Source organism: Monodelphis domestica, chromosome 5, assembly GCF_027887165.1.
Source record: "Monodelphis domestica isolate mMonDom1 chromosome 5, mMonDom1.pri, whole genome shotgun sequence".
NCBI lineage: Eukaryota > Metazoa > Chordata > Mammalia > Didelphimorphia > Didelphidae > Monodelphis > Monodelphis domestica.
Window position 1 is genome coordinate 55,333,183 of NC_077231.1, and position 11,203 is coordinate 55,344,385.

Genomic DNA, 11,203 nt, shown 5'->3' on the forward strand with positions numbered 1-11,203 from the left:
ACTTTACTATGTGCTACACACATGGCTAGTGGCTCAGTGGATAGAGTGCTGGGCTTTTGAGTCAGGAAGACTTGAGTTCAAATCCAGTCTTTGATACTTACTAGCTGTGTGACCCTGGGCAAGTCACTTAACCCTGTTGGCCTTAGTTTCCCCATCTGTAAAATGAGCTAGAGAAATAAATGGCAAATCATTCCAGTTGCTTAGCCAAGAGAACCCCCAATGAGGTCACAAAGACTCAGACTTGACTGAAAAATGCCTGAACTGAAGACCAGGGAAAAACACTGTCCTTATCCTCCCAAAGCTCAAATTTCAGTGGGCAAGACAATGCATAAATAGCTACCTAGGAAACTTTCTGTGTATATAATCATACATATAAACAAACACATATACGTGTGTGAATCTATGAAAGTAATGAAATGGAAGGGCTCTCTCCGCAGGAAAGTAGGGTGGCAAAGGTCTCCTGAAGCACGTAGGATGTGAGCTGACGTGGGGTTTAAAGCCAAGAAGGCTCTAACTCCGATCCTTCACACTCTGACGGATAAGGCCAAAGAGAGAAAGGTTACTTACTGCACAGAAAACAGCATCTATGGAAGCTTCTTCCATCACACTGTACCTCTTCAGCATGGTACACAGTCCTTCCACAGGCTCCACATTTGTTACCGCCTCCCCAGTTGGGCATTTTGGCTAAAGAGTCATGAGAGATGGAGAGTCAGAGACACAGAGAGACACACAGAGAGACATAGAGAGACAGAGACACAGAGAGACAGAGACAGAGACACAGAGACACAGAGAGACATAGACAGAGAGACAGAGACAGACAGACACAGAGATGGAGAGAGACAGAAAGACAAAGCAAGAGAGAGACAGAGACAGACAGCAAGACAGAGAGAAAGACAGACAAAGAGAGACATCGACAGAGAGAGAGACAGACAAAGAGAAACAGAGACAGAGAGACAAAGACAGATGGAGACAGACAGATGGAAAGAGACAGACAAAGAGAGAGAGAGAGGAAGAGAGACAGAGACAGACAAAGAAAGAGAGAGCGAGAGAATGGGAGAGAAAGAGAGAGCATGTTAAAACATTTCTATAATATCTTGGGAGTCAGGTGTTAACTAAAATACAGAAATGTAGCAGTAACCTGAAACAAGAGAAGATAACTGGAGATTGAAATCTTTGTTTAGGAAGTCTTCCCACCCTTCCAAATAACCTCAGCACGTCTCACCCTAGGCAGCCAGATCATTTCAGGAGTTTGGTTTGTTATAGGAGACTGTTTCTCCACGACAAAGGATTTTGTTCAGTGGAATGGTCCAAGCCTCCAGGCATAAGACTCCTACAGCTCCTCAGGAATTCACTCCTTGCCAAGGAAGGAGGGGGGAATTGGGGGCCGGCTACCCATCCAAACCCCAAGCTAAAATCTGAGAATCAGTGAACTTGTTGGGGGAAAGAGTTTTAGGCTGGGTTTAATCACTTGTGACAGCCAAATTTATGCCATTTAGAAAAAAAAATGTTTTTTAATGCTATGACATACTCCCTAGGGGAAGCAGAGACCACCACACTGTCCTACAAAAGCATGGTTCCTATTTGTCAGCTCAAGATTTAAGGTAATTGTATCATCAACTATTAAAGCTGTGACTAGCCCATTTTTGCATGCACAAGGATTTTACTGTAACTACAATAAACATCCATCCAGATGGAGATAATTTAAGTTTCTATGCTTCACTAATCGGCGGAATTTTTCCCCTGTATGGATGTCAACAAATGGCGCCAACAGTAAGGCTTGTCCCTTTTCTAAGGCCTGTCAGTATATGTGGCTCAGAGGCCAGAATTTACTTCATAGCATCATAAAGCATGTTGTGAGTAGGTCAGGACGGTCCTTGAACAAAAGCCTGAAGTCACCAGGAGGCTGGAAGCCCAGAGCCTCAGTCACGTTTGCCTGAGCCAAGATTCACGGACCTCCCTTCCCAAGTGTCTACTCAGGCAGGATAAAAAGGCCCTATTTCTTAATGATCTGCATTCAAACATATATACACATATATCTTAGATGACACCCCAAATCAGTCTTGCTTACAACAATTTATTCTTGAAAACAAAATGAAAAGCCAAGTAAGAGTCCAAATAAAAGAAGGCAGGCTTTTCTTCTTCTTCTTTTCTCCTTCCCCTTCCCCTTCCCCTTCCCCTTCCCCTTCCCCTTCTTCTTCTTCTTCCTCTTCTTCTTCTTCCTCTTCTTCTTCTTCCTCTTCTTCTTCTTCCTCTTCTTCTTCTTCTTCTTCTTCTTCTTCTTCTTCTTCTTCTTCTTCTTCTTATCAATCTGCTTAATATATTTGCCTTTGGAATTCCTTCAGGATTCAGGTCAAATCTCCCTTCTATAATAGATCGACAGTTCCTTCAAGCTTCCATTTCCTTGCATTTGCTTGCCAATATCACTAATGATGTAATCTTTCTCACACTTCTTCAAGATGCCCTTCCTATTCCCTTCCTCCCCCAGCCACCATCACATCAATAGTGACTTCCCTCTGAGACTGCCTCCCATGTACAAGGAATCTCTTATATCTGCCCTAGAAAACAGAAGCTCCTTGAGGGCATTCTTCATGCACTGCCTGGCATGTAAAAGTAAGCATTTAGTAAATGATTGATCACCTGACTGGCAGGTACCCATGGAGACCAGTTTGTTGGGTAACTAACTCTCTAAGTCTTGGTATTCTTAACCTTTTTCTCTAGCATGGTTCTTTTGCGGATGTCTGGTGAAGGCTGGGTACCCCTTTTTGAGAATAATGTTTTTAAATACATAGAATAAAACTGTAGAATGACAAAGGAAACCAATTATATTGAAATACAATTTTATAAACATATGTGTGTATAAATGTATACACATATGTATAAAGTTCACAGAACCCATATTAAGAACCATAACTTAAAAGGAACTTCTTAACAGCTCTTTGTGACTAGATGAAATGCCAGTGCTATGAACAGAAATGAAAGAAGAGTCTTCTACCCCAGATAATGTAGTGAGTAAGCTTCGGTCTTGCTATTCTAACTGGTTAAGATGGATTTGGTGTGATCTCAGGTCATTTTTTGCAGCATGTCATGTTTTAATGTAATGTATTAGTTTTAAGGTCAGGCTTCTCCTGGGAAAGGATCATTAAATTAGTCCAGGACGTTGAATTCAGATGACAACATTCCCGTTCTGATTAAACAATCCAATCTGATCTGGTATTCATCCATGGCATACTTTCCTGGGCTGGTATTTTTCATATTCATCTAGGAATAATTTTAGTACAAAAGCAGGACTAAAGAGGTGATTTTCAGTCTTCAGAAATAGATACTGTTCCATAAGCCACCATCTACCAAATTCTGAAAACATGAAGTGAGATGTAAACATTTGATTTAGTGTTTAGGTTTATAACTGACTCTAACTTTTCCCCATAAGACAGGTGCCCTATTGTTTAAACTTGGAAGGAAACCCGATCCGGATTGTAAAGGGCACGATACAGATAATGCTGGGGTTTTTCAGCTTGCCCTGGGAACACGCCAGCTATTTAATGGGTGCAAAATCCAGGATTGCAATCAGGTGTTTGGTCCTCCAGGCTTCAAGGTCACCTCAAGAACCCTGGGCTAACGGAGCTCTGCCAAAACTCACCCCCATTCCTGGAGCTCGTTCAGAAGGCAGAGCTTGGGTGAATGGGCATATACACATTCAGAAGACCTGCAGAAAAGTCATGTTTCGAAATGTATGAAAAATCCCTAACACTAACTACAATGTGGTTTCCACTGTTTTATGTGCCTAGCCAGGCAGCTCTCACCAGAATGCCAAAGGTAGTCAAAGGACGCAGTGGGTAAAGTTCAAATCTAGCCTCAGACACTTACTAGATGTGTGACCACCTGTGGCAAGTCACTTAACCTCTGTTTGCCCAATTCGATAAACGGGAATAATATCATTTGCCTTTTTCAGCATTATTGTGAGTAGAAACTGAGAGGGTTTTTCCAACCTTATGTGCTACTTTTTAAAATTTGAAACATTTTATATAATTAATTGTTTAGAATATTTTTCCATGGTTACATGATTCGTGTTCTTTTCCTCCCCTCCCCCCCCAGTTGACGCACCCTTCCACTAGGTTTAACATGTGTCATTGATCCAGACTTATTTCCATATTATTGATATGTGCATTAGCGTGATCATTTATTAGAGTCTACCTTATATGCTATTTTTACAAAATCATCGTCATCGTTATTATATTATTATATCACACAGAAAATGGTCTATGGTGGGTTTGGGGATCTTTTATTTTATTTTTTTAATTGAAAATTTTTATTTAATTAATTAATTAAGAATATTTTCCCATGATTACATGAATCATGTTCTTTCCCTCTCCTCCTCCCACCCCCCTCCCATAGCCAACGAGCAATTCCACTGGGTTTTACATGTGCCATTGATCAAGACCTATTTCCATACTAATGATAATTGCACCAGGGTGATCATTTAGAGTCTACATCTTGGGGATCTTTTAAAAAGATATTTCCCCCAGGAATCCCCTACTGCATCAAGTAGTGAGACTTTCAGAGTAAGACCTGATCAGATTAGCCTGATTGGGCACTTGTTTGATCATTGGGTTTCAAGTTGGAAAGAAGGGATCATTTGGTTCATGTAGAGATGTATTATTCCCAGATAATTAAATTAGGCATGATCATGGACCTAGAGCTAGAAGGGACCTCAGAGGGCATCCAGGACAAACCCCACATTTTCAGATGAAGTTCAGGTAGGATGACACGTCATCGCTCTTTCCATTGCCCCCTCTACCTTCCCCTTGGCCAGGATGGCCCCATGGAGCTAAGCCAGGATTCAAAGCCACATACTTCAACTCCAAATTCAAACTCCCCACTAGTTGTCCCTTGAGAAGCACCAATTAAGCATTTACTATGTGCTGGGCATCGTGCTAAGCCCTAGAGATAAAAATAAAGGCAAGAACAGGGCTGCTTTCAAGGAACTCACACCTCATGGCAGAGCCCACAGATGAACAAGATAAATAAAGAAATAATGGGGCTAATCTCAACGGAAAGGCACTAGCAGTAAGGAAGGCTGGGAAAGGTTTTACAGATAAGGTCGGATGTCAGCTGAGGAAGGAATCCGGGGAATATAGGAGAGGGAGGTTAGGAGGAAGAGCATTGCCATGAAAAATGCACAGCTCATGAGGAGTATTTTTCTTTTGGGGGCGGTGGTGTGTGAGGGGAATAACTATCAGACCCGGGATCTCATCCGGATGGACAACTCCAATGTAGAAAGCACTTCCACCAATGCAGCCAGGCTACTCTTTGTACCTTGAAGTTACTAAGGTTATATGATTTGCTCAAGATCATGCAAGCCAGCATGTGTTAGAGACAAGACTTGACTGATAGAACACCATTTCTCCTTCGTATTCCAAACAAGGTAAATGTTTAATCTCAGAAGCATAGATTTAGAGCTAGAAGGAATGTTAGAGGTCATTAAATTCAACAATCTTTTTACAGAGGAGATATTTTGAGGTCCAGAGAAGTTAAATATTGCCCAGGGTCCTATTACTTTTTGTTTTTCAATCATTTTCAGTCATGCCTGACTTCTTGCGACCCTATTTGGGGTTTTCTTGGCAAAGAATTGCAGTGGTTTACCATCTTGTTCTCCAGTATTAGGAAACTGAGGCAAACCAGGTTATGGGACTTGCCCAGGGTCACCCAGCAATTGCTAGTAATATTTCTGGTGTCTAAAGGATTTGAAACCAAGTTTTTCTGATTTAAGTTTTCAGAGATCTATACTATATGATCCTGTCTCTGAATAATCAACTTATCCTATTCTTTAGGGTTTGGTTTAGATCAAAGCAAAAAGTAAATGAAATAAATGCCTTTTTTCAAAGTAAAATTCCTTAAACCAATTTATTCCAACAGAGAGCTAGATTTTGAGGCTAAAGACCCAGATTTGAGTCTAGCCTCTGACACATGCTAGTTGTGTAATCCTTAGCAAATGAATGAACTTCTCAGTGTTCTCTGCAACTCAGCACTGGAAGATGGAATTGCAAAGAGCAATGAAATCACTCATCCAGTCTGTATCCCTACCCAAGTTTCTGGAACTCCGCTCCCTATTAAGAGAATTCAGACATCCAAGATCCTCTCTCTCTCATTAGATGACTGAACCAATCATTTCATCTCCATCTGCTTTTAAAATGTAGAGATCATTAAATCCCCGTCTTTTGTTTTTATATCACCTCCATTTCCCAATGTAGCCTTCATAACAGAGTAAATAAGACCAAAAGAGTTCAGTGATGTTAGCTAGTACATTACATCTGCCATTACTCACGGTGTTCCACATCCACAGCCCTTCCTGCCCAACCCTTTTGCCAAGAAGAGAGGGAGAAGCTTTCTCATCTCTTGAATAATAGGTATTAAAGTGGCTTCTTGTTAATAAATGTTTTTTGGCTGATTATTCACTCAGCTTTCTGGTTCTATATTAAATTTATGGGGAAACATTTACCTCCTAACTGTTTCAATTCAGTCACAGTTTCCCAAAGGATCCCCTAAATCATCTATCACTTCATGATAGGCACTGGTTTAAGAGAAAGAGGATTTCCTGTAATATATTCTGCTGAAGATAACATTACCCTATTTCAACAGAAATAGCTGTGTGGCCCTGAGTAAATAACTTCACATGGGATGCAGCAAGACGGAGTAGAAAGACTATTAGATTTGCAGTCAGAGGACCTGGGTTCAAATTCTTTCTTTGCCATATACTACATTTATGACTCTGACTGACTTGAGCAAATCATTCATGAGTATGAGCTTTCTTTTTTTTAAACCTTTACCTTCTGTCTTAGTATCAGTTATAACACAGAAGAGCAGCAAAGGCTAGGTAATTGGAATTAAATGACTTAGCCAGGGTGTCCCAGCTGGAAAATGTCTGAGGCCATGTTTTAACCCAGGTCTTTCCAACTCCAGACCTAGCACTCTCCACTGTGCTACCTAGTTTCCCCATAGCTTTGTTTTTCTCAATTATTGGACTCCTTAAATTACAGACAGGATGTTAGAGCCTAAAAAGCACTTAGAGATCATCTAGTACCATGTTGGCAAACGTATGGCACCTGTGCAGGCTTGTGCCAGAGGGTTAGGTTCCGGTCCCCCTCTCCACAGCCCCTGAGGATATTCCTACATCACCTGCCCCTTTGCTGAGCAGCCCAATGAGAGTGCTTCCTCCTTCCCCTGTCTGGGGTAAGACGAGGGGGCTCACATGTAGCATGAGAATTGCAGGTTGTGCACTTGGTCTATAAATGGTTCACCATCACTGATTCTAGTCTATTTGTTCTCAGAATACAGAGACCTGAGGAATCCCTAAGATCTGTTCAGGGGGCCCAGGAGGTAAAAAATTTTATAATAATACTATGGTGTTTTAATTTCCACCACAATAAATACTGACTGAAGGGCAACTAGATGGTGCACTTGGCATGGAGTCAGGAAGACTCATCTCCTTGAGTTCCAATCTGGTTTCAGACACTTACTAGCTGTGTGAGCCTGGGTGAGTCAATTAACTGTTTGCCTCAGTTTCCTCATCTAAAATAAACTGGGGAAGGAAATAGCAAACCACTCTGGTATCTTTGCCAAAAAAGAATCCAAATAGAGCCACGAAGAGTTAGACATGTCTTAAATAACTGAACAATAATGAATATTGTTAGCTATAACTCACATAAACAAAGATTCTTTGGGGATTTAAGAATGTAAAGGATTTGTGAGGTAAAAATTTGGGGGAACTGCTGATCTAATCTAATCTCATTTAGAGATGAGAAAACCAAAGTCCAGAAAAATAGCTGATTTACTCAAAGTCATATATGGTTGTATGTGGCAGAGAAAGGCTTTGAACCCAGATTTTCTGATTGCAAATTTAACATTCTTTTCACTACATCTTGCTGCCTCCCATTTCAAATGATTTACCCAAGGTCATGCAGCCAAGAAGTAGCAGAACTCAGGTCTTTTGGGGACATCCCATATTTCTACATTCCATAGTGTTTCCCCCAGCAAAGGGGATCAAATCCAAAATAAAGTCTGGCTGATGAGTCCCAAATTCAAATGAACTTGAATGGAATTTTATTTTAACCCACAGGAAAAGTGGGTCTGACAGGGACTGTCTTTAGGAGTCAACGCCAATCAATCAATTTAAAGTTCAGCACTCTGGACCCTCTTGGTTTGGGAACAGCCAATCCACCCATCTGCCATTTCCTTGACACTCTTGGCCTTGCTCCACAATACGAAAGTCAAGATTCCATTTTTCATACAAGGTCTGGCCTTGCTACCCCACCACAGCTGACATCAATCATGGCAAAAATGGATTCTCACTCAACAAATCTGGCCCACATTCCTTTCTCCAATCCTCCCGAGAAGCCATCGAGTGGTAACAGGCTTAAGTCATCTCTGAACCCCATTGGGTATTCCATCCAGTGTGGGTTTGCTTAGAATCCATCCAGAATCCAAGAGCAGAAAGACCTAAAGAGCTGGAGGGGAGGGGCGGGTGGTGGCCGAGAAAATGTCTGTGAATGATAAAGCCCCAGTGTGACTCCCCCAGTGATGAGGTGACTTGAGTGCTACAGCATCCTCTCCTTACAAAACTCAGCTGCAGAGCACCGAGGCGCCCCAGACAGGACTGAGATGACTTAAAAGCGCAGGGACCAAATCCATTAAGGGAAACGGTGCATGTGCCACCGCTTGAGAAGACAAACAGCCGGGGTGATGATAAGTCTTTTCTGGAGTGGATCAGACTTACAGACCAGATGCTCAATGTTTCTGGAAGCTTTGGGGTTTTTTCTCACCAGGAGATAAGACATTAGCATTTTGTTGGAACTTGGACAGGATAAACTCTTAAAAAAAACCAAACCCTAACCTAAGACAGAAGTCTTAGCATAGATACAAAACATCTCAAAGTGGATATGAAGTATCAGTTCTAAAGCAAGAGAGCAGTGAGGGCTAGGCAATGGGGTTAAGTGACTTGCCCAGGGTTACACAGCTGAGAAGTGTCTGAGGCCACATTTGAACCTGGAACCTCCTGTCTCCAAGCTTGAGAGCTCTCTACTCACTGAGCCACCTACCTGCCCCAAGCTGTCTTTTTTTTTTTTAAACCCTTACCTTCCATCTTGGAATCAATTCTAAGTATTAGTTCCAAGGCAGAATAGCAGTAAGGGCTAAGCAATAGGGTAAGTGATTTGCCCAGGATCACACAGCTAGAAAGTGTCCAAGATCAGATTTGAACCCAGGCCCTTCTGTTTCTATGCCTGTTTCTACCCCCTGAGCCATCTGTGCCCCAAGCTGTGTTTGTTTTTTTTTTTAACCCTTACCTTCCATCCAAGCAATTCTAAGTATTATTTCCAAGGTGGCAGAACAATAAGGGCTAGGCAATGGGGTTAAGTAACTTGCCTAGGATCACACAGCTAGAAGTATATGAGGCAAGATTTGAACCCAGTACTTCCCATTTTTAGGCCTGGATCTCTATCCACTGAACCACCTGGCTGCCCCAGGATGAATTTTTCAGTATAAGGTGGGTCTCTTCTTTTTTTTTTTAAGCAAAAATATTTATCCATCTCTTGTTTTTTAACCTTCAGTTCCCACCTCTAACAGGCAAATCATGCCTTATAAACGTGATTTGGAGAAATTTTTTTTAAAAGGACAAATCTCTTGCCAAATACAACTAACACATTGATCATATTTCATCATGGGGTGGGGGGAGGAGCTAGAGGTATAATAGAAAGAGAGATGGGCCTGGAGGCAAGAAGACCTGAATTCAAATTCAGACAGATTTTTAGATTCTGGACAAGTCATTTAAAAGAGGACTAAAATAGTTCCTATTTCACATGGTTATTGTAAAGATCAAATGGGAGAGTGCTTGTAATGTGCTTAGTACAATACCAGGCATAAAGTAGGCACTTAATAAATGTTTGCTCTCTTCTCTTCCTTTCTGTAACTGTATATTCAATATCTGGACCCCTTCTTTCTCCTTTCAAAGTTGAGCTTCATTTATTCACCTAACATCTATCCGTTAACTACCTACTGTGTGCGATGAAGAGAGAGGAAAAGCAAAACCTGTCCCCGCTCTCCGGAAGCTTTGGTCCTGCTGGAGGAGAAAACAAATAAGGCACTAGATGCCAAATAAATACCAACTCATTCCAGGCTTTGGGTGAGAGGGCTCCAATGACTAGGCTCCAATGAATCTTGAAGCAAGGCAGGGATCAGTTGTAGAAATAGAATCATTAGGGTGGCCACCCAATCTAGAACTCAGAACCTCCTTCTAAAGCTTGTTCTAGGGTGCCCATTTTTGGACTGGGACAATGTAAGAATTTGTTCTTCTTGGCTATGAATATTTCTTCCAAGAGTTTTGTTTTTATTTCAAGTTGGGGTCAGGGTGGGGAGTAAGAAGGAAAAAAAGAGTTGTTAATAGAAAAATTAAAATTTAAAACATTTTAAATTAAACTTATTTTCTACAAATTCCCAAGGAAGACTCAGTCTTCCTGCTCAAACTGCCACCGTCTAAAGATGATTCTGGATGGAGAGGGAGGGAAGCAAATGACTTCATTCAGCTGCAGGAAACTCCCAAATGTTTTTTCAGACCAGAACTAGATTGTCAAGCTTAACAAGGTTCGTCATCTATCCTCACTCCTCTGAACTGATACTGCCCCAAAACAAAGCCATTTGCTGGCCATCCCGGCTTGCACTCTTCCATTCTTGGTTTCTAGTGGGCCAAACTTTTGTACTAGGGCAGGAACAGGTGTCTTGCTGGATAGAACGCCAAGCCCAAAGTCAGGAAAACTTAAGTCCAAATCTGACTCTGACACTAGCTGTGTGACCCTGGGTAAGTTACTTAACCATATTTGCCTCAGTTTCCTCATCTGTAAAACGAGCTGGAGAAGGAAATGGCAAACCACTCTAGTATCTTTGCCAAGAAAACCCCATATGAGGTCACAAAGAACAGAGAGCCCAACTGAAATGACTCATTGATAACAGGAACAAGTGAACTCTACTTACCCAGCCAGGCTCCTCTGCCCACAACCTGTGCTTTTCAGGAAAAACCCAAGTGTTGGAACACCATCAATTGTCTCCTCTTTTTCTAGACTCCCTCCCTTGATGACCTCATTCACTCTCATGGCTTCAATTAACACGTCTTGGCAGACACCGTCCAAATCTCCAGTCCTAACCTCTCCCTGGGGCT

The 11,203-nt window shown here is 41.7% G+C and overlaps 1 protein-coding gene across 1 annotated transcript in view; it reads right to left on the reverse strand.

The window, feature by feature from the left end:
- Positions 1-11,203, reverse strand: part of CSRP2 (cysteine and glycine rich protein 2) — a 30,678-nt gene that overhangs the window by 13,103 nt on the left and 6,372 nt on the right. Inside the window, exon 2 of the mRNA XM_056798479.1 lies at positions 568-684. Coding sequence (XP_056654457.1) covers positions 568-679 — 112 coding nt within the window. The 5' untranslated portion in view covers positions 680-684. The remainder of the gene's footprint in view (positions 1-567; positions 685-11,203) is intronic.